The 25,407-nt window shown below is 53.4% G+C and overlaps 1 protein-coding gene across 1 annotated transcript in view; it reads right to left on the bottom strand.

Moving 5' to 3' along the window:
* Window positions 1-535: 535 nt before the first annotated feature.
* Window positions 536-25,407, bottom strand: part of Llgl2 (LLGL scribble cell polarity complex component 2) — a 37,001-nt gene continuing 12,129 nt past the window's right edge. The window contains exons 3-26 of the mRNA XM_036196920.1: window positions 16,158-16,255; window positions 14,491-14,572; window positions 14,047-14,162; window positions 13,465-13,623; window positions 9,389-9,551; window positions 9,169-9,301; window positions 8,831-8,885; window positions 8,135-8,289; window positions 6,711-6,928; window positions 6,570-6,637; window positions 6,288-6,441; window positions 6,094-6,198; window positions 5,506-5,798; window positions 5,255-5,405; window positions 4,069-4,225; window positions 3,248-3,364; window positions 2,972-3,138; window positions 2,291-2,555; window positions 1,898-2,057; window positions 1,693-1,721; window positions 1,421-1,468; window positions 1,175-1,217; window positions 1,027-1,088; window positions 536-786 (exon numbers count right to left, since the gene is read on the bottom strand). Coding sequence (XP_036052813.1) covers window positions 779-786; window positions 1,027-1,088; window positions 1,175-1,217; window positions 1,421-1,468; window positions 1,693-1,721; window positions 1,898-2,057; window positions 2,291-2,555; window positions 2,972-3,138; window positions 3,248-3,364; window positions 4,069-4,225; window positions 5,255-5,405; window positions 5,506-5,798; window positions 6,094-6,198; window positions 6,288-6,441; window positions 6,570-6,637; window positions 6,711-6,928; window positions 8,135-8,289; window positions 8,831-8,885; window positions 9,169-9,301; window positions 9,389-9,551; window positions 13,465-13,623; window positions 14,047-14,162; window positions 14,491-14,572; window positions 16,158-16,255 — 3,006 coding nt within the window. The 3' untranslated portion in view covers window positions 536-778. The remainder of the gene's footprint in view (window positions 787-1,026; window positions 1,089-1,174; window positions 1,218-1,420; window positions 1,469-1,692; window positions 1,722-1,897; window positions 2,058-2,290; window positions 2,556-2,971; window positions 3,139-3,247; window positions 3,365-4,068; window positions 4,226-5,254; window positions 5,406-5,505; window positions 5,799-6,093; window positions 6,199-6,287; window positions 6,442-6,569; window positions 6,638-6,710; window positions 6,929-8,134; window positions 8,290-8,830; window positions 8,886-9,168; window positions 9,302-9,388; window positions 9,552-13,464; window positions 13,624-14,046; window positions 14,163-14,490; window positions 14,573-16,157; window positions 16,256-25,407) is intronic.

Below are 25,407 nucleotides of genomic sequence, written 5' to 3'. Positions count from 1 at the left end.
GGCTCGCCTGCAGCTTACATCCCATATAAAGGGCAGAGTGGAACATTAAATTCTTGCCCAAGTATCCAACTGCCTCTACACCAACCAACTCTGCTTTAATTGCACATGGCCTGGGGGAGGGACCACTCTGGGGTCCCCACTAGAGTAGTGTCTATTACTACAGGGAAGCTCTCATCCTTACTGGGTAAAGGCTTTTTAGGGGTGGCCTATGGGGGAGGAGCATCCACACCTTTGTAGGTACCCCCTCACCTGTGCTCTGTAAGGAAGCTCAATAATTCATTAGTAGGCCAGGGTGGACTCTGGCAGATCATGCCTCTGTTGTTGGCACCTTAGGGGGAGGGATCAGAGCTGTCGCACTCCCCACCACCACCGGAAGGCATTTTAGCAACATTTGGTGATTCAAATACTTAAAGAGGAGGTTCTGAGCATCTCCGAGCTGGAAATGGACTTAGACCACTGAAAAACTTGTCCTCAGGCTGTTCCAGTGAAGACATAACAAGGTGTTTATTAAAAACTCTGTTTTACTCAGAGGCAGTTAAAATTTATAATTTAAAACCCAACCCACTACAAAAGGGGGGTGGTGGAGAATAAAAACTGTGCAACATTGACAAAGGAACAAGACAGACAGAGCCCGGGAGGGGCAGCCTGGGGTGGGGGCTCTCCTCTCCTGAGGCCAGGAGCAGCAACAGGGTGGCGACCAGGGCAGACCCTGGCCAGGCTCGGGCTGGAAAGGCCCTCAGTAGTGTGTGTTCATCTTACAGCCTGGATGCTGTCCCATTCACTCTGCTGTGGAAGGACATGGGGAGGCAGTAGGTCAGGACCATCCTGGGCAGAACAGTCACCCACCCTGAGCCCCCAAAGCCATTGGTGATTTCCAGGGCTAAAATGGCCCTGGAAGCATGTTGGGCCCAGGAAGGGTGGCGATCAGGGCTCTTCTTCCTGCCCCTCCTTGGGCAGCAGACCTTCCCCTCCCCTGGAGTGCCCACAGCCCTACCTTCCCCTCCCCTGGAGTGCCCACAGCCCTACCTTCCCCATTGCTGAGGCTGCATCCAATAGCTACGCGGTGAGAACGCCAATTGCCATAGCTCCTGAGGTGGCAAAGACAGGGAAATCTCCATTCATGGTGGCCTTATCCTCCATGTCCCCACATTCTCCCAGCACTGTGGTGACTTACCCCCGGTCCCCTTCCAGCGTGCTCTGGATTTCCTTCAGGACCCCTGCTGGGTAGGAGAGACCCAGTGAGGCCCGCAGGGATAAGGCCAGACACTGTGTCTTTTACCAGTGGGGTGCCAGACAGGCTTGTGCCCTGGCCCACAGAAAGCCCACACCTGGCTTCCTCTGGCCTTCCAAGCTTAACCTGTACCCCAAGACATACTCCCCCTCTCTCATGTGAGCCTCACCAACCCCCACACCGACTCACACTGGTCATTGAGCAGAGCGTGCTCCATCACTGGGCCAGGCTTCTTCTCTGGAAGGCAGAGTGGTCAGGTGGGCCTGTCCTGGGCCCTCTGCCCAGCCCTCTTATTACAGGGGTTAAGGGAGTGAGTGCTGAAGGCCAGAGCCCTGGATGCAGGAAACCGTTCCTTCTGCTCCCAGTCTAAACTCTTCCCTCTCGCTCACCCTCAGCCCCCGCCTCCCTTTACTCCAGTCTCGCCAGCTGTGTCCCAGATGTGCCCCAGAGGCCTGTCTTACCTTCCCCATCACATTGGCTTCTTGAGTTCCTGTGGAGGGGCAGATAGTGAGGGCTGGGGACCACAAGACTCTGAAAATCCTGGTCCCGTGAGAAATGGGTGAGGCCAACCTGCTTGACTGACCAGGTCTGAGCAGGGGAGGGGTCTGCATTGGCAGCTGGCCAGTCAGCAAGGCCCTGGAAAGGCCTCTGGGCCCTCATGCTCACCTGAGTTGGCCCGAGGTCCTTTGGGGGCCCGCGCTGTTGCCGTTACTGGGGCGGCTGTCGTCCTTGGTTTTGGTTGGATCCACCGAACACCGGGGCTCAACCAGCCACTTGGTGGAGAGAGAAAAGCGCTCAAACTCTGAGGGTGATATCAGGTAGAAGCCTGGGGAGAGGCAGAGAAGCCTTGAGTAACGCCAGCCCAGGGCTCCTGGGCCCTGAGGCTGTGCCAGGGCCTCCCTCTCAGCGGGGTGGGGACGAAGCCTCCTTGATGCTCTTCACTCAGGGCAGAGCCCCACATCTGAGCTGCTCTTGCCCCCCTCTCCCCTGACAGCGCCCGAGAGACCCTCTCACCCAGCCCCACCCTGCTCACTGAGGCCCCAGCCCATGCCTGCACACCTTGGCCATATTTGGTGAAGACACAGGAGGCAATGCCGCTGACGTCCTCCTTTCGGATGCAGCTGTATCGCGCCTGGGGCTTGAGCAGGGGCATGGAGACCACCTGGATGTCACCCGAGTTGGTGAGCACTGTCAGGTGGTGCTCCCCATAGTCCTCTGCCCTGCAGCTGCCGAAGTGAGCAACACCAACTCTTCGCACCCGTGAGCCCTCCAGGGCCGTCAGCTTCAGCTTCATCTTGGCACTCACCTTGGGCAATGTGAATACCTGGGCACACATGGCAGCTGGACATGAGTCACACCATAGCCGGACTGTGGTACCCCCACCCATACGACCATTGGGAACCTTGTCCTTTAGCAGATGCTTCATGGCAGACAAGCTCATGCCGGTCTTAATGCCCCTCAGCTCTCAGATGCAGATCTTGGGCCAGGAGGATGCAAGGCCCCTGACATCTAGTTTGGGCATTCTGTGCCTCCCACAGACTTAGGTCCTGTCCCAGGGTGGCCCTTTATGTGTAAGGCTGACACACACAAGATGACCCCGTCTTGCCCCCTTCTTTCCTGTGACCCTGAAGAACATACTCCAACTCCAAAAGAGCACCTTAGTCCATATCACTATTTGTGTTCAGGGGCTGAACTCTACTGCTGTCCTAGAGACATCCAGGGGACCCTGCCATGTGGCACCTTGAATTGTTCCTCTGATACCACAAGCAACTGGTGGCTGCCTTGCATGTCCGGGCTCTTTGACAGGTCATGGGCTACTTCCAGGGGCTCGGGAAGGGGTACACCGTGTCCGTCAAGCACCAGGATGCCCACCACAGGTGCACGATGCATCAGCTGGATCTCCTTGGCTACAAAGGAGGCAGTTTGGGGACAGGGCTAAGACGGGCGGTTTGGTGACACCACACCCACCAACCCAAGGAGGTCAGGCCCCCTGGGTTTTCCGCGTTCACCACTCACCCTGCTCAGCCCGAACTGGCTCGTCCATTCTCCGCTCTGCAGGAGGCACACGCAGGGAAAAGGCATAGATGGTACCTCCATTGGTGCCAGCCCACAGTGAAGGACAATGGCGGGAGCCTGACAAAGAATAAAGGCTTGGGTACCTAGCCCAGGGCTCTGGTTGTTGAGTAAGGCTGGCAACCTCGGCTTCCACCCCAAGCCCTGCTACTGAAACCCTCACGTCAAGTTGGCAAGCTTCCTCAAGCTTCTGTAAAACAGACATGCTGTGGGCCTCTCCAGCCTCCTGGGAGAGCACTCCCACAGTCTCACAGGGCTCCCCCACTGACGATACTGAGCCTAGGACAGCCCTGCCCTTGTAGGGATACAGCAATGGCCTCTCATCCAGCAGGGAAGAACCAGCTAGGGATAAACACTTCCACATGCCTACTGGGTGGCAACAGGAACCATGCCACCCCACCCCAGTGGAGGCCGAAGATAGCAGTTCCGTTTTACGTGAGAGGAGGCTGAGGGCCAGAGAGGTTAGGCGATGTGTCTAAGGCCACATGTTTCTAGAGGACAGTGGGGCAAGCCTCTCAGACCAGGCAGCCGACTGTCACGTCCAGGAGGAGAAGGGAAGGAAGCTGATGCTGTCTCTGGTTTCTGTTTGCACCAATAGACGCGCCCTCTGAGGGTCCCCGGCCCAGAGCACTGCCCAGGCGATTTTACACCGGGAGTGCCCCCCTACCCATTTCCTCATGCCAGAGGCCCCATCCATGCCCTCATGCTACGAGTGTCTCCCACCACGATGTGTCTACACCCCCAACCTCAGGCTGGCTACTCACTGTCCCTCACGTAGGTATCAGCAAAGTAGAGGGTCCGGACGAAGCCAGTGAAAGAGTCCTCCGCAGAGCGGGCCTCAATCTTGCGCTGCACCGGGGCCAACTCCATGTTCTGCAGGCCTGTCCGTTCTGCCTTGGTGCTCACAGCCTGAGCCTGTGCCTGCAGGAAGTTGGGCTGGGACTGAGGGTGGGCTCTTGCCTCTGCTCTTCAGGCACTGACTTGCTCAATGCTAATCCTTCCAGCAAAGGGCTGGCCATAGCCAAGCCAACCACCTGACTGCTTGGGCCCCAGAGGACTTTGTCCAAGTACGAGGTTCCCTGAGGAGAACTTGCCTGACTTCTCAGCATTTCATGGGTAGAAAGGGACAGAAAATAAGACAAATGTGCTGGCTAATTTTGTGTCAACTTGACACAAGTTAAGAGTCATCTGAGAGGAGGGACCCCAGTTGAGAAAATGCCTTGATAAGACTGATCCCAGGCAAGCCTGTAGGACGTGTTCTTTCTTTTTTTTTTTTTAAGATCTATTTATTATGTATACAGGGTTCTGTCTGCATGTATGCCTGCAGGCCAGAAGAGGGCACCAGATCTCATTACAGACGGCTGTGAGCCACCATGTGGTTGCTGGAAATTGAACTCAGGACCTCTGGAAGAGCAGCCAGTGCTCTTAACCACTGAGCCATCTCTCCAGCCCCCGACGACATTTTCTTAATTAGTGATTGATGGGGGAGGGCCCAGCCCACCGTGGATGGCACCATCCCTGGGCTCGTGGTTCTGGGTTCTATAAGAAAGCAGGCTGAGCAAGCCATGAGGAACAAGCCAGTAAGCAGCATTCCCCATGGCCTCTGCATCAGCTCCTGCCTCCTTGTTCCTGTCCTGACTTCCTTCAGTGATGAACAGCGATGCGGAAGTGTAAGTCAAATAAACCCTTTCCTCCCCAAGTAGCTTTTGCCCATGGTGTTTCATCGCAGCAGTGGTAACCCTGACTATGACAAGAATCATGAATATTTACTTGGGACTTGTCTATTGGGTCTGTATCACAGCTGTGCCTCTTTGGATGTGGGAAAGCTGAGGCACACCAGCAGCCACTTGGTTAGTGGGCGCTGAACCTACTTGCTCTGGATTCAGATGCTGTGCTTATAGTCGGGGGAAGAGAGCTGGGGTCCTTGTAGCTCTGAGCCTTGGGCCTCACCTCTCCTGTGTAGCCACCTGGCCCCCGTTTATGACCAGATACTCTGCTGCGGCGCATTCGACGGAACGACTGACGTAGAGACTTCTTGAGGGACTTTACTCGAGACAGTGGGCCCTCCAAGGCCAGCTGGTCACTGGGGTGCAACGTGCACCTTGAAAGAGGGGGATGTCAGGTCAGGCCATCAACACTACAGGGCCCCAAGGCCCTCACAAGGTCCCAGCCCAATCTCTAGCCCCAAATGCCCTGCTCACTTGACAAAGACCTGCCGCCGCTGCTGGTGATCAAAGAGGCCGAAGCCATGACTGGTGCCAAAGGCTACAAGCCGCCACTCAGAGTGCAGAGCCAAGGAGGTGACCACAGCTGGGGGCTGGCACTGTACCAGTACAAAGGGCTGGAAGCCTGGCTCAAAGCTCACGGGCCCTGGGCGGGCAGCGAGGCGCTCGTGCCCTTTCCAACGGTAGCCTTCCTGGTCCTGAAGCAGGTCAGCCTCCACGTGCTCCACGGCGTGCTCTGCAGCCTCATCGTTCAGCTCCAGCACCAGCACCTGGGGTGGGGGTGGGGGTGGCAGAGAGCTCAGCAGAGCCCAGGCACCACAGCACAGCAAAGCACTTAGGAACCAGGCTGAAGTCCGCTGCCTGACCCAGCTCAAATTCTCATTTCCGGAGGGGGAGCGTAAGTCACTCTGGGGGCCACTCACTAGGGGAACCAAGCATCCTGCACCTGCTGGGAAAAGCTGCAGGTGTGCTCCAGATGTTGCTGCCAGATAGGGGTTCCTGTTCCTGATGTGCAAAGTCACCCAACCACTGTGCCCTCAACCCCCACCCTGCCCAGCCTGCTACCTGCCCTGCCGTGCCTGCCACAGCCAGGTAGCCGCTGTATTTACAGAGGAAAATCTTCTGGATGCCCAGCCGAGGATCGTCACTGTAGGGATCAAAGGAGCCCACCTGCCAAGGGAGGGAGAGCCTGTGAGTGGCCATGGGCCTGTCCTGGCTTGGTTCCCCACACCCCCTGGTTTTCAGGCTCCTGGCCTCACCTTGCGCAGTGGGGGCCACTCCTCCTCACCCTGGGTACTGAGGTGCTCGTTGAGGTCCGTGTCTGTGAGGAACACTCTCACGGTGCTGAGTTTGTAGAGCAGCCGTAAGCAGACACCCGAGGCATCCCAGAACCGAACTGTGCCATCCTCATGCCTGCGGGCAGAGCCTGGTGAGGGCTACGTCAGCCAGGGTGCCTGGGTCTGGAATGCACAACCCAGGGCTTTGTTCCTACCCACCATGTCCTCCTCGGAAAAGGGAAAGTAGCCATTCGAGTCTCCTACCCCGTGAGCAGCAGGTCCCTCTGGGGCGGAGGCGGGGCCAGGTTGGTGCCACCATCGATGGGCCACTCCTGGAAGAGATCAGGAAGTCCAGTAGAGCCGGGGCCCAAGTCAGGAGCGGGCTTGGGCTGGCGCTGGACCTACCATGGTGGAGAAGGGCAAGCTCTGGCGGCTGCCCGCAGCAATGATGCGCTCCCATAGCTTCAGGGGGATGTTAGAGACGTGGTGAGAGCAGGTGATGGCAGAGCAGTGTAGAGAGACCAGGTAGGGCAGCTGGACGGGTGGCCAGCCCGCGGTCTGAAGGTCAATCACCACCAGCTCCTCCTCCGCTAGCACCACCAGAGCGTACGGGTCATCGAAGGCTGGCGAACAGGCAAACGGTCAGGGTTAGCGTGAAGAGGCAGCCAGCCCCATCTGGCCTGCAGAAAGAGCTCCGGGCCAGGAGCTGGGTCCATCCATCTATATCGCTTGTCTTGTGCAAAAATAAGAGCTACAAGCAGGCCAGGTGGTGGTGGTGCATGGCTTTAATCCCAACATTCAGGAGGCGGAGGCAGAGGCAGAGGCAGGCAGATCTCTCTGAGTTCAAGGCCAGCCTGGTCTACAGAGCGAGTTCCAGGACAGCCAGGGACAGAGAAAAAACGAGCTACAAGCAGAGGAGCCACAATCAAGGCCTCTCTGCATGGCTGCTCCAGTGACCAGCACCAACCAAGAACTCAGTCAGACACGGGAGCAGCTAGAAGTGCTGGCTTGGGAAATTCTAATGTTTGACCTTGACTGATGACCTGATCTGTCAAGGGAGGGAGTGTAAGTCTTTTCTCTGCCACAGCACCTCAGTTTGCCCTGTAGGCCCAAAACAGGGACAGGCAGCAAGTCACCAAGTGTGTGTGTGTCCCCACAGAGTGGCCCTCAGGCTTCAACATGTGGACTGCCTCTCAAGGTAGATCTGAGAGGAGGGAACAGCTCTAAGCAACAGATCAGGAGGAAGCTGGGAAGGTGACACAGGCCTGGGGGCTCCCTGGGTGAGGGAAGACCAGAAGACTCAAAGCCAGGAGTGACTGGAGCAGCCCTGGCTCCGACCCCTGAGGACCTCGGCTGAGGAAGTCATGGTCAGTGGCAAAGGAGGCCTGCCCTCCTCTCCTGGACAGTTCCCAGGCCTCCTCCCTGTTTCCAGCCCTTGCTGATCTTGTCAGTTCCCCTATTTTTGAGGCTGACTCGGGTGGCCCCACATGGCCACCTACTACCCCACCCAGACTTCACCACATCCAAGCCAGGACCCTCTTGCCAAGTTGGACGGGCATAAATCCAGCAATGCGGGTCTGCCCGAGTTGGGCCAAATCCCTCAAAGAGAGCTTGAGACAGGTAAGAGGTGTAGCCTGGCGAGGTGGCATTCCAGACTGGGTCTCCACCTGGGAGGATGGCAGAACAGAGCAGGATTCACAGGTGTCGCTGGTCTTGGTGACACTAAGAAGGGGTTGTAAGGCCAAGAGACCTGGAATGGCGGCAGATCTGGGAGCACCCTTCCTCATTTTCTCAGTTGCCCAGAACCCCGACTCCTAATGCCCGCCTACCAGCTGTAGGGTCAGCCTCTGTGAGGACAGTGAAGTCAATGATACGGGAGGTGAAGTCGAAGGCTGTCTGCTGGCCATTGTGGACCACTGAGATGCAGTGGCGGTCCCCATAACTGGCACGTGGCATTCCGCCCTGGAAGATGGTGAAGGGCAACCTGCAGGCATAGGAGAAAGGTGGGCTGTGGAACTCCCGACAGCCACAAGCTGGGTTGGCAGCTGGGACCTGATGGAGCATACAGGGCAGTGGCCAGCCTTTGTGGCAGAGGCTGGGGGACCCCAGAGCCTGAAGGGAAGCCAGTCTCTTCCCAATTGCAACAGCCTAGGAGGACTTGGGGTGAGGTGGGGCACCTGGGCCAGGAACCAACCCTACTCTTGTACAGTGGCCTACTAAACTGTTCCCAGACCAGGCCTCACTATGTACAGTTCCTTCTGAGGAAACGGGGCTGTGGCCACAAGAGCACGGAACTCTGGCTGGCATCTTCAGAGAAGGCTGAAGGAAGAGACGGGAATGGATATTGCAAGAACTACCCACCGAGAGGTGGAATGATAAATCTGACGGCCCACCCTGCCCATGCTTCCCTGGGACTGAGGACCCCAGAAGTCTGCACTAGGCACTGATTCCTCAGGCAGGAGCCCAGGGGTCTTTCCAGGGAAGCTGCATAAAGTAGGAAGGACAAGGAAGGCATCGGCACTCACCCTTGCCTGGTGGTAAGCCAGAAGATTTTGGTTATAGCCTTGCAAGGAAAGGGACCTAAAAGAAAAGGGGACAGCTTGAGTGGGTCTCCCGCAAAGTTTAGATCCCTTACTCAAATCACAAGTGAACCTGTAATAAGGAGGCTTTCTCTGTGCACTTTCCTGAGGCAGCCACAGTGGGAACCAGAAAACCCAACTGTGTGGCTTTAGACCAAGCCCTGAACTTCTCGGGGCCCACATTCTGCCTCTATGAGCTGGGCAGCCTACCCCTGAGTCCAGGAAAGACAGAGGTGCTTCTCAGGCAGAAGACAGGGTTAGATCCTCTAGGCAGAAGCACTGACCGTAAGGTATGGAACTGTGCAGAGGATCTGGGTTCTGGATGTCACTGGACACGGGCCACTGGCAGTGGCTGCCATCGGAGTGGCAGGTGACAATCAGGCGGCCATCCCTCTGCCAGCTGACATTCTCCAGTTGCTTTGGAGGAAGGAAGAGATTAGGCGGGGATCAGGACAGCAGTCTACACAGGGGTCTGGGAGAGCCACTCTCCCAAACACCACCTACCTGGCTGCTGAGGAAATGGTAAAGCACACGACTGCCCTGAAGGTCCCAGATGACAACGAGGCCTCGGCTGTAGCCAATGAGGATTTGGTTGGGGTCACGAGGGTGCTCCTGCAGAGCTTCCACCATCTCGAACACTCGCCGGTGGCGGGCCTCCTCCGGCAGCCTAGGCAAGGGAGTGAGTGCCATGAGCCTATGCAATGGTGGGTACCCCACATGCTACCCTAGGAAGATGGTGGGGCCAGCCACATCATAGTGAGGGTCATGCAGAACAAGACATGGTCTTTATGTATGTTAAAACACACACACACACACACACACACACACACACACACACACACACACACAAAACAAAACAAACAAACAAAAAAAAAACTCAGGGGGTAGGTATGATAGCAGACACTATAATCCCAAAACTTAGGAGGTAGGAGCAGGATAGGTGTTCAAGATCAAATGTACAGTAGCTTGTCTGGGTCACAGGAGACTCAGATCTTCACAGATAAAATAAAAGTCTGCTGAGTGTGGTGGTGCATGCCTTTTATAAGCAGTGGCAGATGGATCTCTGCTATTTCCAGACCAATCTGGTCTATTTAGCAGGTCTGGGACAGTCAGGGCTGCACAGAGAGACCCTGTCTCAACCCACCCCACTAAAAGGATGATTTTTTTTGTTTTTAATTATGTGTATGCATGTGTGTAAGGATGTGCACATGAGTGCTGGTGCCAGTGGAGGCCTGAGGCAGCAGATCCCTCGGGAGATGGAGTTAAGGTGGTTGTGAGCCACCCAATGTGGGTGCTGGGAACTGAAGTCTGGCCCTCTGCAAGAGCAGGTGCTTAACCATGGAGCCATCTGTCTAGCTAGCCTCAAAGACATTTTTAATGAATGCAAATAACATTTAAGTTGGGGAATAACTAAATGGGCTTATTTTAAATATCTTTTTGAAATTCTATTTTATTAGAAGTCCTTATTTTATGTGTATGAGTAGACCATGTATGTTCAGTACCCACAGAGGTCAGAAGAGGGTGTCAGATCCCCTAGAACTGGAGTTATGGATGGTTGTGAGCCACCCTATAAGATGCTGGAAACTGAACCTGGGCCCTCTCCAAGAGCAGCCAGTACTCTTAACCATCTCTCCAGCCCCTTGCTTATTTATTTTTTATTTTATTTATAATGAGTGTGTGCATGATGTATGTTTGTGAATATGGGCATGCACAAACCATGGCATGCACGTATGTGGTCAGAAGACAATCAATCCTTATATATATATTTTACTTATTTTTATTTTATGAGCATTGGTGCTTTTGCCTTCATGTATATCTGTTTGACAGTGTTGGATCCCCTAACTAGAGTCACAGACAGTTGTGAGCTGCTATGTGGGTACTGGGAATTGAACCTGGGTCCTCTGGAAGAGCTGTTAGTGCTCTTAACCGCTGAGCCATCTCTCCAGCCCTGGAAGACTATCTTTTGAAGTCAGTTCTCTCCTACTTTTACTTGGGTCCCAGGGATCAAACTGAAGCCGTCAGGTTTGAGTGGCCAGCTGCTGTGCATATGGTGCATGTGTGTGTACGTGGTCATGTGTGTGTGACATGTGGGGAGGATGCCCATGTGGAAGCCAGAAGTTGACACTGACTGTTTTCCTCAATCACTTTCCGCCCAGTTTTTGAGACAGCATCTGTTGAACCTGGACTGTCTAGTTCGGCTACACAGGCTGGGAGGTGAGACCTTGGGACCCCCGGTCCCCACATCCCCAGCTCTGTGGTCACACACGCACAACTACTCCGGGTTTTGTTTTCCTTTTTGGAGAGGATGGGGTTTGAGACAGGGTTGCTCTGTGTAGCCCTGGCTGCCCTGAAACTCATTCTGTAGCCCAGGCTGGCCTCTAACTCAGATATCTGCCTGGCTCTGCCTCCTGAACGCTAGAATTAAAGGCGTGGGCCATCATTGCCAGGGTGGTTGAGACCTTCCTAATGAACACAAACAATACATCATAGAAATGAAAGCTGCTGGGCAATTAGATGGTTTCCAATCTTATGCCATTAAAAACAGCACCATAGGTGGGGTGCGGCTCAGCAGTAGAGGACTTTCCCAGCGTGCCTGAGGCCTTGGACTTGTTCTCCAGCACATACCAACACACACACACACACACACACACACACACACACACGCACGCGCGCGCGCGCGCGCGCGCGCGCACGCACGCACGCACGCACGCACGCACGCACGCACACACCACACTCCACAACCATAATAAAGAACCCGTGTTTTGTAGTATCCACCTCTTCGGATGCAGACCTTGTTAAATGTGACGTCACCAGATTTAAGGGGTGGACAACTGAAAACCTAGGCACCATGGCTGGCACCTGTAATCCTAGCACTCAGGAAGTGGGAAGAGAAGATCTAGACACCATCCTTAGATATATAGCATGTTTGGGGCCAGCCTGGGCTATATGAGGAGACCCTGTCTCAAACCTCCCCCCAAAATAAAAACTTATGTAAGTATCTTGAGTAAGCACAGACTTAGAGTGCAAGGCCGGCCCTCCTTGAAAGCCTCAGCCAGCCAGTGGGTGAGGGCCGAGGCTAGCCCCGATAGGGACACCTGCACAGGACTTGGTCCTCCTAATGTTCTGCCCGTAGACTTGGCTCAGGCTAGGCACCAGATACCCCACTTGTCACCTCACAAACTGCTTTGCTCTGACTTCAGGCATGTTGCCCCAGCCTAGTCCTGCCCTGCCCTGTCAAGCGGGAAAGAACAGGGCTTGGAGTCAGAAGGTCCCCACCCCACACAGGAATCCTCCCTAGCCAGCATTGCCACCGCTGGACAGATGGGTCCTGCTTCATCCCCATGTGGAAACCAGGAGAGCCTGGTTTGCCAGCTGTCTGTGTCCTGAGCCTGGTCAGGGACTCTGAGTCCTAGCACACTGGCCACCTGCCCTGGAAGCATAGCATATTCCACTGCTGCCGAACTGGTCCAACAAGCTCCTGTCCCCTCGGCATCCCCAACACTGCTCTGAATTCCTCTCTGCTAGGTCCTGTTATCAAGCAGCAAGCCTCAGAAGTGACCTTAACAAACTTCCAGGCTTCGTGGCCACAGCAGAGTGCTCCAAACCTCAGGTGTCAGCTCAGCTCCCTCACTACACAGTCCTCAGGCCTTTGAGATTCGTGGTCCCCTGTGCAAAGGACACTGGACTGAGGAGTTCTGACACACCGTTATTTGGGGCCTTACCTATTATTATTGTTGTTGTTTTATGTGTGGGTGTTTGGCCTTCATGTATGTTTGTGCACCACATGTATACAGTGCCCCCAGAGGCCAGAAGAGGGTGTCAGATCCCCTGTGACTAGAGGTACATACAGACAAGGTTGTAAATCACCATGTGGGTACTGGAGATGGAACCTGGGTCCTCTGGAAGATCATCCAGTGCTCTTAATTCCTGAGCCATTGCTTCAGCCCATTTTTTATTTTGGTTTGAGACAAGGATTCTCTATGTGCCCCTGGCTGGCCTGGAACTTGCTATGTGTAGACCAGGCTGGCCTTAAACTCAGAGATCTGCCTGCCTCTGCCTCCTGAGTGCTGGCATGTACCACTACACTCAGCCACTTCTCTCACCCTTAAATGAGGTGACAAAATTACTTCTTAAAGATTTATTTATGGGTTGGGGATTTAGCTCAGTGGTAGAGCACTTGCCTAGCAAGCGCAAGGCCCTGGGTTCGAACCTCAGCTCCAGGGAAAAAAAAAAAAAAGATTTATTTATTTATTATATATACAGCCTGTATGGCTGCAGGCCAGAAGAGGGCACCAGATCTCATTACAGATGGCTGTGAGCCACCACGTGGTTGCAGGGAATTGAACTCAGGACCTCTGGAAGAGCAGTCAGTGCTCTTAACCTCTGAGCCATCTCTCCAGCCCGACAAGACTACCACTTTAACAGACACAGGTTGACAGAGAATCAATTCGGGGGTGGGCCGAAAGTTAAGGTTTTTTTCCAGGCACCTTAGACTTCCTCGGATAGAAATGACAAGCTGAGCCCTTCCTGGGGACCAGCTGGAGCAGCCAATGGCCCACTTGAGGCCCGGAGTAGCTCACCATTGCAGCACAGCCTCTGAGCTGATGGTCCTGTTGTCCAGCGTGCAGAAGCCCGGGAGCCGCACCACAAACACGCTGCCACTCTCGGTGCCTAGGTAGAGCAGTTCTCCAGAGGAGTGAGGTAGGATCTCAGTGATCTGCGTGGCACTGGGGGCAGCCCTGCAACAGGGACCGCTGGTGATGAGCTGTCTGAGGTGTAGGCAGGTGGGACCCTAGGGCTTCCCGGAATCTCTACCAAACCCTGGGAAGGCCTTGTCTAGGGAAGACAGGCCCCTAAAGGCCTTGACGGGCTTTAGGGCATCCCAGGCTGTAACAAATGATCAGTTCACATTCTGCCAAGATGGGAGACAGGTGGCAGGGCACATGAGCTGTGGGGCAAGAAAAAGACCCGGCACTCTGGTGCACAAAAGGGTGTGGGCCTGGGAAGGGCACAGCCCGTCACAGTCTAGAAAGGGCGCCTGAGCATGAGATGGCGGCTTGGACACTAGTTAGGCACTGCCAATCACTCAACAGGGCTCTCGAGAGATGAGCCCAGTCTAGAACTGGGGGAGAAGAAGGTAAGGAGGGGCCACCGCGCCCTACCCTGGGGCACCCCGCAATGTGAAGCTCTCTTCTTCCTGCAGCTCTGACACCCCACCCTTGACCTTCAGGCTCCAGAGATGCAAGCTGTTGTCATCCAGCAGAGTGACCAGCTGACACTAGAAGAGAGCAGGACAGACAGAGCTGCTGGCTAAACAGAGCCAACATTTTTACATTTTTCACGGCCTTGGCTCCCTGGGCAGGCCGGCCAGCCTGTGTGGGCTTTTCAAGGAGGTCCAGGACCAAGCCCCTCTGTGGTTCTCAGGGTGGCCTCGAGCCTCCAGGGAGACAAAGGGAAGGAGACCTAGGTGTTCCATGAGCAGCAAACCCAGGCCAGCCCCAACCCCCCCTTGCCATAGTACCTCCATTCCAGAAGATAGGAGGAGGGTTAAGAAGGCATCAAGAAGGCCCCTCCCCTCCAAGTCCCTTCCCTAGGCAGGTGCTCACCTGACCAGGCAGGAAGTGGATCTGCGTCACAGCATTGTTCTCCTTGTGAAGCCCCATGAACTCTACCCCAGGGGCGCCATATCTAGAAGGCTCAGGAAAACCTCAAAAAGCTGGACACCAGCCCTCCCCGCAACCCTAGTGATCTGTAGCCTGGGTGGCTATGTCCAGGGGCGCAGGATGCGGGGAGACAGCAGTGGGCTGCCCAGGGGCACTCAGTCGGTGATCTGACCTTGGGGACAGTTCCCCCAGCGGGACAGGTCAGGGGCAATTTCCCAGAAAGGTCAAGTCCTATCCTGGCAACGGTCACCCCTCCCCTCACCCCTGCCACTTGAGCTGTAACAACAGGCCTATCACCTGTCACCTGGTGGCACCTGCAAGAACATGAGGCACCCCGGCAACCTGACCCCGAGTCTTGGCACCAGTGACTAGCAACCAGGATGTGCTCCTGCCTGGTAATGATTAACCAGCTGCGGGAAAGCTGGCCTAGAGCTGAACAACAGCAGGGCTGGGGCCCTGGCCTCCTGTGTATACACTAACCCAGCCCACCTGGGACCTGTACTCTCATGCTGGGTCCGAGTGAGTGGCGGGGACAGGGAGGGGGAAGAGGGGGAGGGACGACTTTGCAGGAGGAGGTGCCAGCTCAGCTACCCAAGGTGGGCTCCTGTCTCCCACCTGGCCTAGGACCCTTAGCGGAGGGCGTAGTCAGACACCAGGAGTGTGAGGTGCACTGTCTGGGACTAGCTCATGCCAGGCTAGCTGCAGGAGTTGTCCCAGGCTGGAGTCACCTGCATCCCAGTCGCCCACTGTGGTGGACAAAATACTGCACAACTAGGTAATGTCTAGTCACAGGTCAGGGAGAGCCCGTCTCTGCCAAGCAATGTCCAATCCCCTTTCAGGATGTGTGTGGCTGCCCAAGTACTAGCCCACTACCTGCCTAAGGCCATTCTGCCTTCGCCTGTGGACACAGAGAACTCAGGGCCAGTCTGCTGCAGCCTTTTATGGAGAAAGGTAAATTAAAAATGTACTGCCCACCTCCACTCACTACCGTCAGAGCAGACTCCTGAGTGGATGGATGTCAGCTCCATTCTCAGGGACAAGATGGGTCCTGGGTCCCGTGAAAGTTGCCTTTAGCAGGGCCGTAGAGTTGAGAGCAGGAAAGGAATGAGCCCAGGCTTCCCTAGGGGGTGTGCCTCCTGTCTTTGAGACACTCTTTTACGAGTCCCATTGCCACCGTAGCCTGACTGGTATATTGGGGAGGCATCCTCCATGACTTACGGGCCACCTACTTACACAGTGATAGGGAACAGACTTCTTTGGGACCTCCTGCCTTTAGCCTAGCCCCCTAAACCAGGTCTCTGGGCCCATTCCCTGTCAAGGCAGAAGGAGTTAGGCCACGCCTCCTCTGGGCAAGGTGCTAGCCACACAGGGCCCCACAATCAAGAATTGCCCAAGTCCTGAAACCTCCATCTAAGGGGGAAGCCAAGTAATCAGAGAACAGAAAACATGTCCCCCAAAAGGACACATAGCTTATCATGCTAAGCTTCACTCTGCTTTTGGATCAACTGCCCAAGATCAAGCAGGGAAAGACAGACCCTCTCCAGATCTCACCAACCGCATGCCCCTGACCCCGCCTTGGCCTCTCCCTGTGGCAGCACTGGAAAGGATACAGCTTGATGGCTCCAGAGCGGGTGCCAATGGCCAGGATGTGCAGCGAAGGGCTATAACCGAGGGCCCTGGGCTGGTGTGGGAAGCCGTGCTCCACCGTCTGCAATGAGAGCCAAGTGGGTGGGGCCTGAGCTGTGGGTGGGGCCTGGTCTGCAGAGCCACAGCTCAATCAGAAGGGCAGGAAAAGGGGCTCGGAGCTCTGCATCTGCTCAGCTCTTCCCAGACACATAGTATTGTAGCTAACCCTGGACTCACTTATTTCTGTAGTCCATATCCCTAGCCATATGGCCACTCCTATGAGTTCAGTCTCTGATGACACCCAGGCCATCTGACACTCTCCAGGAACTTGTGGCCCTATCAAGAGCACTCTGGGTCCCACTCCCAGCCTTTCTGAGAATCTGGGAGGTGCTGGAAGGTAGAGAGGGGTGAACTCATGGAAATAATAGTTCCTTAGTAAAGATGTCACAGCTCCTGGCCCACCCTGTGGCCAGAGGACAACCCAGCATCCCTGCCAGGCTCTGGACTCCATGATGGTTTATCATATAGTTTCCCTCAATCATCTTCCCAGACAGGAAACTTCTGGAGTATTGTTACAAGTTACATGCTTTTGTTCATTCACTTTTCATTAAATGTTCTTTACATACATTTATTTATAATTTGTTCGTTTGTTTATTTATTTAGCGTGGCTATATGGGCAGCTGGGTGGGTGCCCAAGGGTTATGGTGCATATTCAGAGATCAGAAGACAACCCATGGGAGTCTTTTCTTTCCTTCCATCTTGTGGGTCCTATGGATAAAACTCAAGTGGTCAGGCTTGGTGGCCTTTTCCTGTGTTTGCTACATAAGGCTTGAAACCAGAATTCAATAATTCAATCCTTGGAACCCACAGAAAGGCGGAAGGAGAAAATTGACTAACAAAGTTGTCCTCTGAGCTGGGTGTGGTGGCATATGCCTTTGATCCCAGTGAATGGATCTCTGAGTTTGAGGCCAGCCTGGTCTACAAAGGGAATTCCAGGACAGACAGGAACAGAGAAAAATCTGTACCGAAAATAGACACACACACACACACACACACACACACACACACACACACACACACAGTTGTCCTCTGATCTTCACAAATGCACCCACATGTGAACACATATACCATATAATTATATATGTGAAGCCAGGTGGTGGTGGCGGCGGCACACGCCTGTAATCTCAGCACTCGGGAGGCAGAGACAGGTGGATCTCTGTGAGTTCGAGGCCAGCCTGGTCTACAAAGCTAGTCCAGGACAGGCTCTGTAGCTACAGAGAAACCCTGTCTCAAAAAACCAAAAAAAAAAAAAAAAAAAAAAAGTAAAAAAAATATATGTGTATGCCCTGGAACTCACTATGTAGATCCACCTGCCTCTGCCTCCCTAACTCTGGGATTAAAGGGGTGTGCCATTACACATGATTATATATAGTTTTTGAAAAAAACACAGAGACGTGACTGGACCATATTGCACCAACACTCCCACACGTGTTCATGCACAGGCATAGCTTTTCAGGTTGTTTATCTGCATGAAATCTCCCAATGGTTAAGAGCTTTAAAATGAACAGAAAAGTCTGGCGAATATTCCTGAGGGGTTGCTGCCTCACTCCCAGGGTTCCTGCAGTGTGAGCCGCACTGGTGATCACGTCCTTGCCTGAAGCTCTGGGTGTCTGTGAAGGAGCTACAGATTGAAAAGTGTGAGTGTAAAGACACCAGACACAAGGACAAGGCATCCCTTGGGAGACTCGGGGCCCTGCTTCTCAAGTAGCTACCTGCCCCAAGGGGCACAGATTCTGGCGAACAGAGAGCCAAATACAGTAATGGCAGCAAGTTGCCTCATAGCTTCTGAGCCAAATCAGCGTTTGTGGTGTGGAGAAGGGTGCGGAGGCAGCCTCCCCAGCTCTCTGGGCGGCTGGCTTTCCTGAGCAGCCCTATCAGGCCTCCGAGCAGGACAGAGATAAGCTCTGGTGACAGCAGGCACCAGAGCAGTCCAAACTCAAGGGCTGCACCTCCCCATAGTCCAGCCCAATGGCTCCTTGGGGAGTCCCTGCGGCTGAAAGGGTGGGTGGATGGGGCAGGAACATAGTCTGCCTTGTAAAGGGCTGTACCTGGATGGTCAGCCAGGAATGCAGGAACCCAGAGGGGACCCAGTCAGAGGCCCCCAGCCAGCCCCAGTCCCTGTTTAGCTATGTGAAAAATGCGGAGCCTGGAAAAGCCTTGAGTAGATAGCTGAGTGTCTGGAATGCAAACATTTCCCAGAAAAAGGGAGAGCAGAGAACTCACACAGGTTGGTTGTGTGAGTGGGACAAGCTCTTGCAGGGCTCGGCTGGGCCGTGGCTGATCTCAGGTTGCTGAAGTTGCAGAAGTCAGAGGCCTGGAGAAGGTTCCTGAAACTAGCATCTTCTGCATTACCACCAGCAGCGGCAGCTCAGGCCAAAGCCTTTGGAATGTGGAATCTGGAGGACTATGGGGGGTGGGGAATGCCCTCAGGAGCTTGAGGCCCAGTAGGAGACCCCACCTTGAGCTGTCCCTGATAGTAGCCAGGAAGCAAATGTGCCCCTTGCTCACTTGCAGTGTGGTAGCTGCTAAACTTTAAAGTTTCCTTTATTTCAATCCATTGAACATATGAATGGGCACTCAAACTGCATAGTGGGTCACTCCACAATCCCAGCACTCGGGAAGTGAAGGCAAGAAGGTTAGGGTCCAAGACAGCCTCAGTTATACAGTAAATTCCAGGCCAGCCTGGGCTACATGAAACGTTGTCTCAAATAAAATAAAACAAACCAGGAAAAGAAAGACTGTACATTCAGTTTCACCACAGGGAAACATTTCAAGTGCCTTTACTGAAACAACCTGAATTCCAAAAAGGCAGAGCAGGGCTCTGCAGGCCAACCTCAGACCTCACCTTCCAGCTGGAAGTCTCAAACTCTGAAAGCAGAGCCAGGCATTTTCTTTCTTTCTCTCTTTCTCTCTCTCTCTCTCTCTCTCTCTGTCCCTCTCTCTCTCTCTCTCTCTGTCCCTCTCTCCCTCTCTCCCTCTCTTTCTTTCTTTCTTTCCCTTGAGACAGGTTTCTCTGTGCAGCCTTGGCTGTCTTGGAATTCACTCTGTAGACTAGGCGGCCTTGAACTCATCAAGATCCACCTGCATGCTGGGATTAAAGGCTAGAGCTAGGCATTTTCAAGTAGTTTATCTCACAACTAAGACGTGTTAAGAAGTGCAAAATATACCAGAATTTACAGACTTAGTAACAAAATGGGGGTTGGAGGGATGCCTAGGTGCTCTTGCAGAGGACCCAGGTTCAATTCCAAGAACCCATGTGGCGGCCCACAACTGTCTCTAACTCCAGTTCCAGGGACAGTGCACGCACAAGGTACACAGATACATAAGCAGGCAGGCACACACACACACACAAAACCACTCATACAAATAGCTGGGTGGTGGTGTTGCACACCTTTAACCCCAGCACTCAGGAGGCAGAGGCAGGCGGATCTCTGTGAGTTTGAGGCTTGGTCTACATAGTAAGTTACAGGGCATATTTTGGGCATATTAAATAGAATTATTATCTAAATTAATCTGATTATTTAACAGCAGAAAATTTAAATTATATACGACTCCTATTATATTCTTTAAAAAAATAATTTATTTTTATTTCATGTGCATTGGTGTTTTGCCTGCATGTATGTCTCTGTGAAGATGTCAGATTGCCTGAAACTAGAGCTACAGACAGCTATAAACTGCAATTCGGGTGCTGTGAACTGAACCTGGGTTTTCTAGAAGAGCAGCCAATGCTCTTAACCTGCTGAGCCATCTCTCCAGCCCAAAAGGGCTTTTTCTTTTCTTTTCTTTTCTTTTTCTTTTTCTTTTTTTTTTTTTTTTGAGACAGGATTTCTCTGTGTAACAGCTCTGGCTGGCCTGGAATGCAGAGATCACTTGCCTCAGCCTCCTGAGTGCTGGGATTACAGATGTGCGCTGCCACTGTCGGGTTATTCCTATTATATTCTTACTGGACCACACACCATCCTAGATTATTTTGTATTCTTTTTTTTTTTTTTCCTTTTTTGTTTGTTTGTTCTTGTTTTTTTGAGACAGGGTTTCTTTGTGTATCTCTGGCTGTCCTGGAACTCACTCTGTAGCCCAGGCTGGCCTCAAACTCACAAAGATACACCTGCCTCTGCCTCCGGAGTGCTGGGATTAAAGGAGTGAGCCACCACCACCTGGCTTTATTTTGTATTCTTATCATCAGGGAAATAAAGTCAATGCAAAATAGATCTATAGCTTTGGGTTGGATTCTGAGGCTACATGTTATCCCATCAACTCTTTTTTTGGTTTTTTGAGACAGGGTTTCTCTGTTTTGGAGCCTGTCCTGGATATCTTGCTGTGTAGACCAAGCTGGCCTCGAACTCACAAAGATCCGCCTGGCTCTGCCTCCCAAGTGCTGGGATTAAAGGTGTGTGCCACCACCGCCGGCTATCCCATCAACTCTTAAGCATTTCTCCTACAGTCTTGCTCAAATCCTTCCTGCTGCAAATGTTGGGCATCTTCCTCCATCACCCATACTCACTGCTCACTTCCTATGGAGTCTGGTGGACACATGACCACTCCTCCCTGTTCTTCCAAAGGTCAGTCTAGAACAGGCACCCAGTCAGGCTCACTAAGCCTCACTGGGATTATACCCATAATGCCCTGAGCAGCGTGTCCTTGGACTGAACATGAGGCATCTTGGGAATACAGTTGAGTGTGTGTGTGTGTGTGTGTGTGTGTTTGTGGATTGCTCACCCAGCGTGAGAGCAACTGTCCCCAGGCTGGCTGGCTGCTAGGGTCCTGTAGTATCCCCCAGGGCATCTTGTCCAGCTGACAACACTGAGGGTCCAAGACTCCCTCAAAAGCAAAATAAGGGGCATAAACTCCACAGGACTTTCCCAGGACAGGGCCCAAGAGAGTAGCAACTCCCAGGCCTGAGCGCAGGGAACCCCATTGGGAGGAGTATGTGGAGGGTCAATGGCTCTCACTGGGACAGGGAAGAAGGGATGTGGTTTTGCCAGGAAGGCTGACAGAGCCAAGAGAAGAAAAAGGGAGGGGCTAGAAAGCCAGGGCGTGTCCTAGGGAAGGGAAGGAACCCCTCCTCCATCTAACACTCTTGAACCTTTCAAGCTTTGGATTCCCCTGAGTCAGTTTCTATATGGATGGTAACTGCCAAGCCTTGTTTAGGTCCCTGGAAGGGTAAGTGTGGATGGTCTTTCTTAAAGGAGACACCGACAGGGCACTTGGACAGCAGGGACAGACGCAGGCAGACTGCAAGTGTGAGATTCCCGACCCCAGAGAACTCCAGCTCAGAATCAAACTAGGAGGTGGACCACAGCTTGGCAGCTCCCCCCCATCTCCCCAGCCCCTGTCCTGCCCTGCTACCTGGGCTCAGGTGACCTCTGCCAAGGGAGATGAGAACAATGGGCTCTTTTGCTGCAGAGCAGGGAAAGGAGAGCAAAGACAACAGGAGCCGCCAGACTGTAACATTAGCCCTGTCAGATTGTGAGAGGCTGGTGGCCTTCAGCCTGCAGTCAGCCAGGGAGAACTCTCCTCTAAGCATAAGACCTTGGGGAACCTGTAGTCTCTGTCAGGGGCTGAGAAGAAAGTCCCAGGAAGCTGCTCAGGGCCACAGGAGGAGGGGGCACATCCACCTGGCTGGCTGGGTGGCTCTGCCAGATACTGGGTGTGGTAAGCTCAGATTCCTGGCTCAAGCAGCCTGGCCCTCTCTATGTGGCCGTCACCTGATACTGGAGCCCAGGTAGGCAAAAGCCACAACTAAATGACCTGGCACTGGCTGGGCAACCGGTTAGGAACATGCTGTTTATTCATGGGCTGGAGGTGGAGGGTCTGGGCGGAGCCTCTGCTGCAGCCCAGGGCAGGCACCTAAGGCCAGGTCTGTTCACACCTGGTTGTGGCTATTGTACTGTGTGGGCCTGGGTTTCACCCAGGATCAAGCAGGCCCCAAGCAAGGAGGTGAGGAGTTTCACTTTGACTAGAAAGTCTAACCCCTGAGTTTCCCTTAGCCAGTCTTCAGTGGCCTGCACAGCACCTCAGTTGTCTTACTGGGTTTGAGGACCCACCACAATGCTAAACAGTGGGTAAAGAAACAAGACTCCACTGGGCGGTGGCGGCACACACCTTTAATCCCAGCACTCGGGAGGCAGAGGCAGGTGGATCTCTGTGAGTTCAAGGCCAGCCTGGTCTACAAAGCAAGTTCCAGGAAAGCACAAAGCTACAGAGAAACCCTGTCTCAGAAAAAAAAAAAAAAAGAAACAAGACTCCAAGGGTGAAGTCACCTCAAGCCACCCAGCCAGTAAGCAGATGATCATCCCCGGAAGACGTCCTCGGGGATATGCTTAGGCTGGCAATCCCTGGAGATCTCAGTTTCCTCACCTGTGGAGTGGGGACAATACCCATGTGTGAGTCCTTGTGAGAACGAGGTCATGACAAGGCAAACCCTGGTACATGATGCTGCCCATAAGAAGCAATTAAACATGGGGCTGGAGAGATGGCTCAGCAGTTAAAAGCGCGTACTGTTCTCGCAAAGGATACAGAACCAGTTCCCAGCACCCAGACAATGGGACACAACCATACCTAACTCCAGTTCCAGGGGTATCTGTAAGCTGTTGGAGGTCAAGCTTGTGATGATGCCACTGCTCCATTACTATATACCAACTCCACAACAAGTGCCTGATAGCCTGGCCTTCAGGATGGAGCTCTAACAAGTGGTGACCACGGTTCCTGGGTAGACACTCTCCAGGGGCAGACCCTAACCTACACATGAAGAATTCCTGTGTCTAGTCTACACAAGCAGCCCACATGCCACTTAAGGCCCAGCTTGGTACACCAGTTTCCTGGACCTCTCTCACCTGAGTGCCCCCAGCCACACCTGTAGATCCAGGCCACGTGTTTCTGTGGCCATGAGCCATGCACGCATGTGTACAGTCCTTCAGAGAATTCTGGATCTCTTTAGTTCTCACCCATCCTATGGGCTAGTTTCTAAAATCAAATCCATTCCAGAGATGTGTTGCCTGCCATGGCCACACAATGAATGGATGGGGCTAGAGTCTATATTCACCGTTGGACCAGATGCTCTTCATGATGAGAGGTCACTGCTTTCCCTTCTATCCTAATCAAAATGGTCAGAGTGACCAAGCATGGTGGAGTATACCATGAGCCTTTAATCTCAGTATCTGGGAGGCAGAGGCAGGCAGATATCCGAGTTCAAAGCCACCTGGTCTACATAGCAAGCTCCAGACTAGCCAGGGCTACATAATGAGACCCTGTCTAAAAAAAGAAAAAAAAAAAGTCCAGGGAGAACACTTCTGTAAATGGACCCTTTTCCACTCCTGGCAGAGACCTCACATTGCCTTCCCACATTGCATCTATCACCAAGTCTCAGAAACCAGGATCCCCTAAATGAATAACTTCCTATCTTAGCCATTCTCAAGCAAGAACAACTGTAAGCCCCTGGTGAAAACTGACAATGTCTGGAGACATTTTGTATCGTCACATCTGGGCAGAGGCACGAGACTGGCATCTAGTCAGAGCCAGGGTGCTGATAACTGCAGTGCCCAGTCCTCTCAGCACATCCTGGCCCAGATGTCACCAGTGCGGAGAGTGAGAAACTGCTCCAGCAATCCTCTGAACTTGGGGAAGAAGAAAACGGAACCGCCGGGCGGTGCTGACGCACGCCTTTAATCCCAGCACTCGAGAGGCAGAGCCAGGCAGATCTCTGTGAGTTCGAGGCCAGCCTGATCTACAGATCGAGATCCAGGACAAGCACCAAAACTACACAGAGAAACCCTGGCTCGAAAAATAAAAAAAAAATAAATAAATAAGAAAGAAAACGGAATCATCTTTTCTAAACTGTCAGTGGGACACTTACTGCCCTCATCAGAGTCCAGCCAGGCTCTGAGGGTACAGCTTTCCCCCTGGGCATGGAGAGTGGCTGCCAAGGGTACGACTCTTCACCCTCAAATCCCCCAGTATCTGACTTCACCCTCAAATCCTACCCTGCTAGCTCCACCGCACTCACAGAACCTTGAGGTCTTGGTGTATCCAACTCTTCCCTCCTGTTTACCCCTGGACAAGGAATTTCAGGCCATCAGCCCCTCTCCTCCCCAGGTTTGAAGGGCAAAAGAAGGTCTTACCGATTCAAATCTTACAGACCAGGTCTTGGTCTACATACAGAAGTAGGTTAGGGTTGAACAGTTAGGGTTGAGGAGGAAGGAATTCCAGGCCATTCCCACACCCATGAGGCCTGGGAACAGACAGGCCAGACCATTTGGGGACCACCAGTGGGGCACACTAGAGGCAGGGGTAAGACTACTTCACCCCAGCCCCACCCCAGCCTCACCCATACTACAGAGGAACTTGAGGCCTGGGTTCATCCCTTTGCTGAGCCAGTCTGTCTGGTTTCTGCTGGAACTGGCCACTTTTTCCTAGTGAGAGATGTTAGCATCACCAAGGACAATGGTGGCACTGGGGGTCACTCAGGCCAACTGACTAACTGTAAGACTCACACCCAGCGCCCTGTTCCCAACACCTGTACCAGATGATGGCCTGTGGCTTAAAGGCCACCCAGTGAAAGAAGCATTCCCTAGGGAGGCCTGATTCTAGAGGCAGGCGTGTGAAAACTCCAAGGTGATACCTCCCACAGGGCTAGAAAACAGCAGGTGCCTGGACCCCTTCCGGTGACTTTCCAGACACAGATCTAGGAGGCCCCAGCCAACAAACAAGACACAGCAGCTAAGTTTCCTGGGCCATTGGGCTAACCCCAAAGCTAGCCTACCCCTAGTGACGTCTGTATACAAGCCCACTGCATAGGTAGATATTCTCCCAGTTCCTAAGTGGCAAAGTGTCTTTCAACCTGGGTGAGTCAACTTCTACACTCCCCAAGTGAACAAATAAAACACCACAGAAAGGAGGGGGTCTCCACTTACTGGTTCCTTTCAGGGTGAGGGGATCCCAAACCATAAGAAAAGGCATGTTTCCTGGCTGGAGGGGCAGTTTAGTGGATGGAGGGTTTGCTTACTGTGAAGGTTTGAGCTCAACCTCAGTACCATTTTTTAAAAAAGTCAGAATTCCACCTATAGACATGTCCTGGAGGTTCAGATCCCCAGGGCAGAGGATGGCTGACCCTGACCTACAATCTCTTAGGACATAGATCAAAGCAGAGAGAGGCAGCTAATTACCCCCAAGCAACTC

The sequence above is a fragment of the Onychomys torridus genome, chromosome 8 (genome assembly GCF_903995425.1).
Source record: "Onychomys torridus chromosome 8, mOncTor1.1, whole genome shotgun sequence".
Lineage (NCBI taxonomy): Eukaryota > Metazoa > Chordata > Mammalia > Rodentia > Cricetidae > Onychomys > Onychomys torridus.
This window is presented reverse-complemented; position numbering and strand designations above follow the sequence as displayed.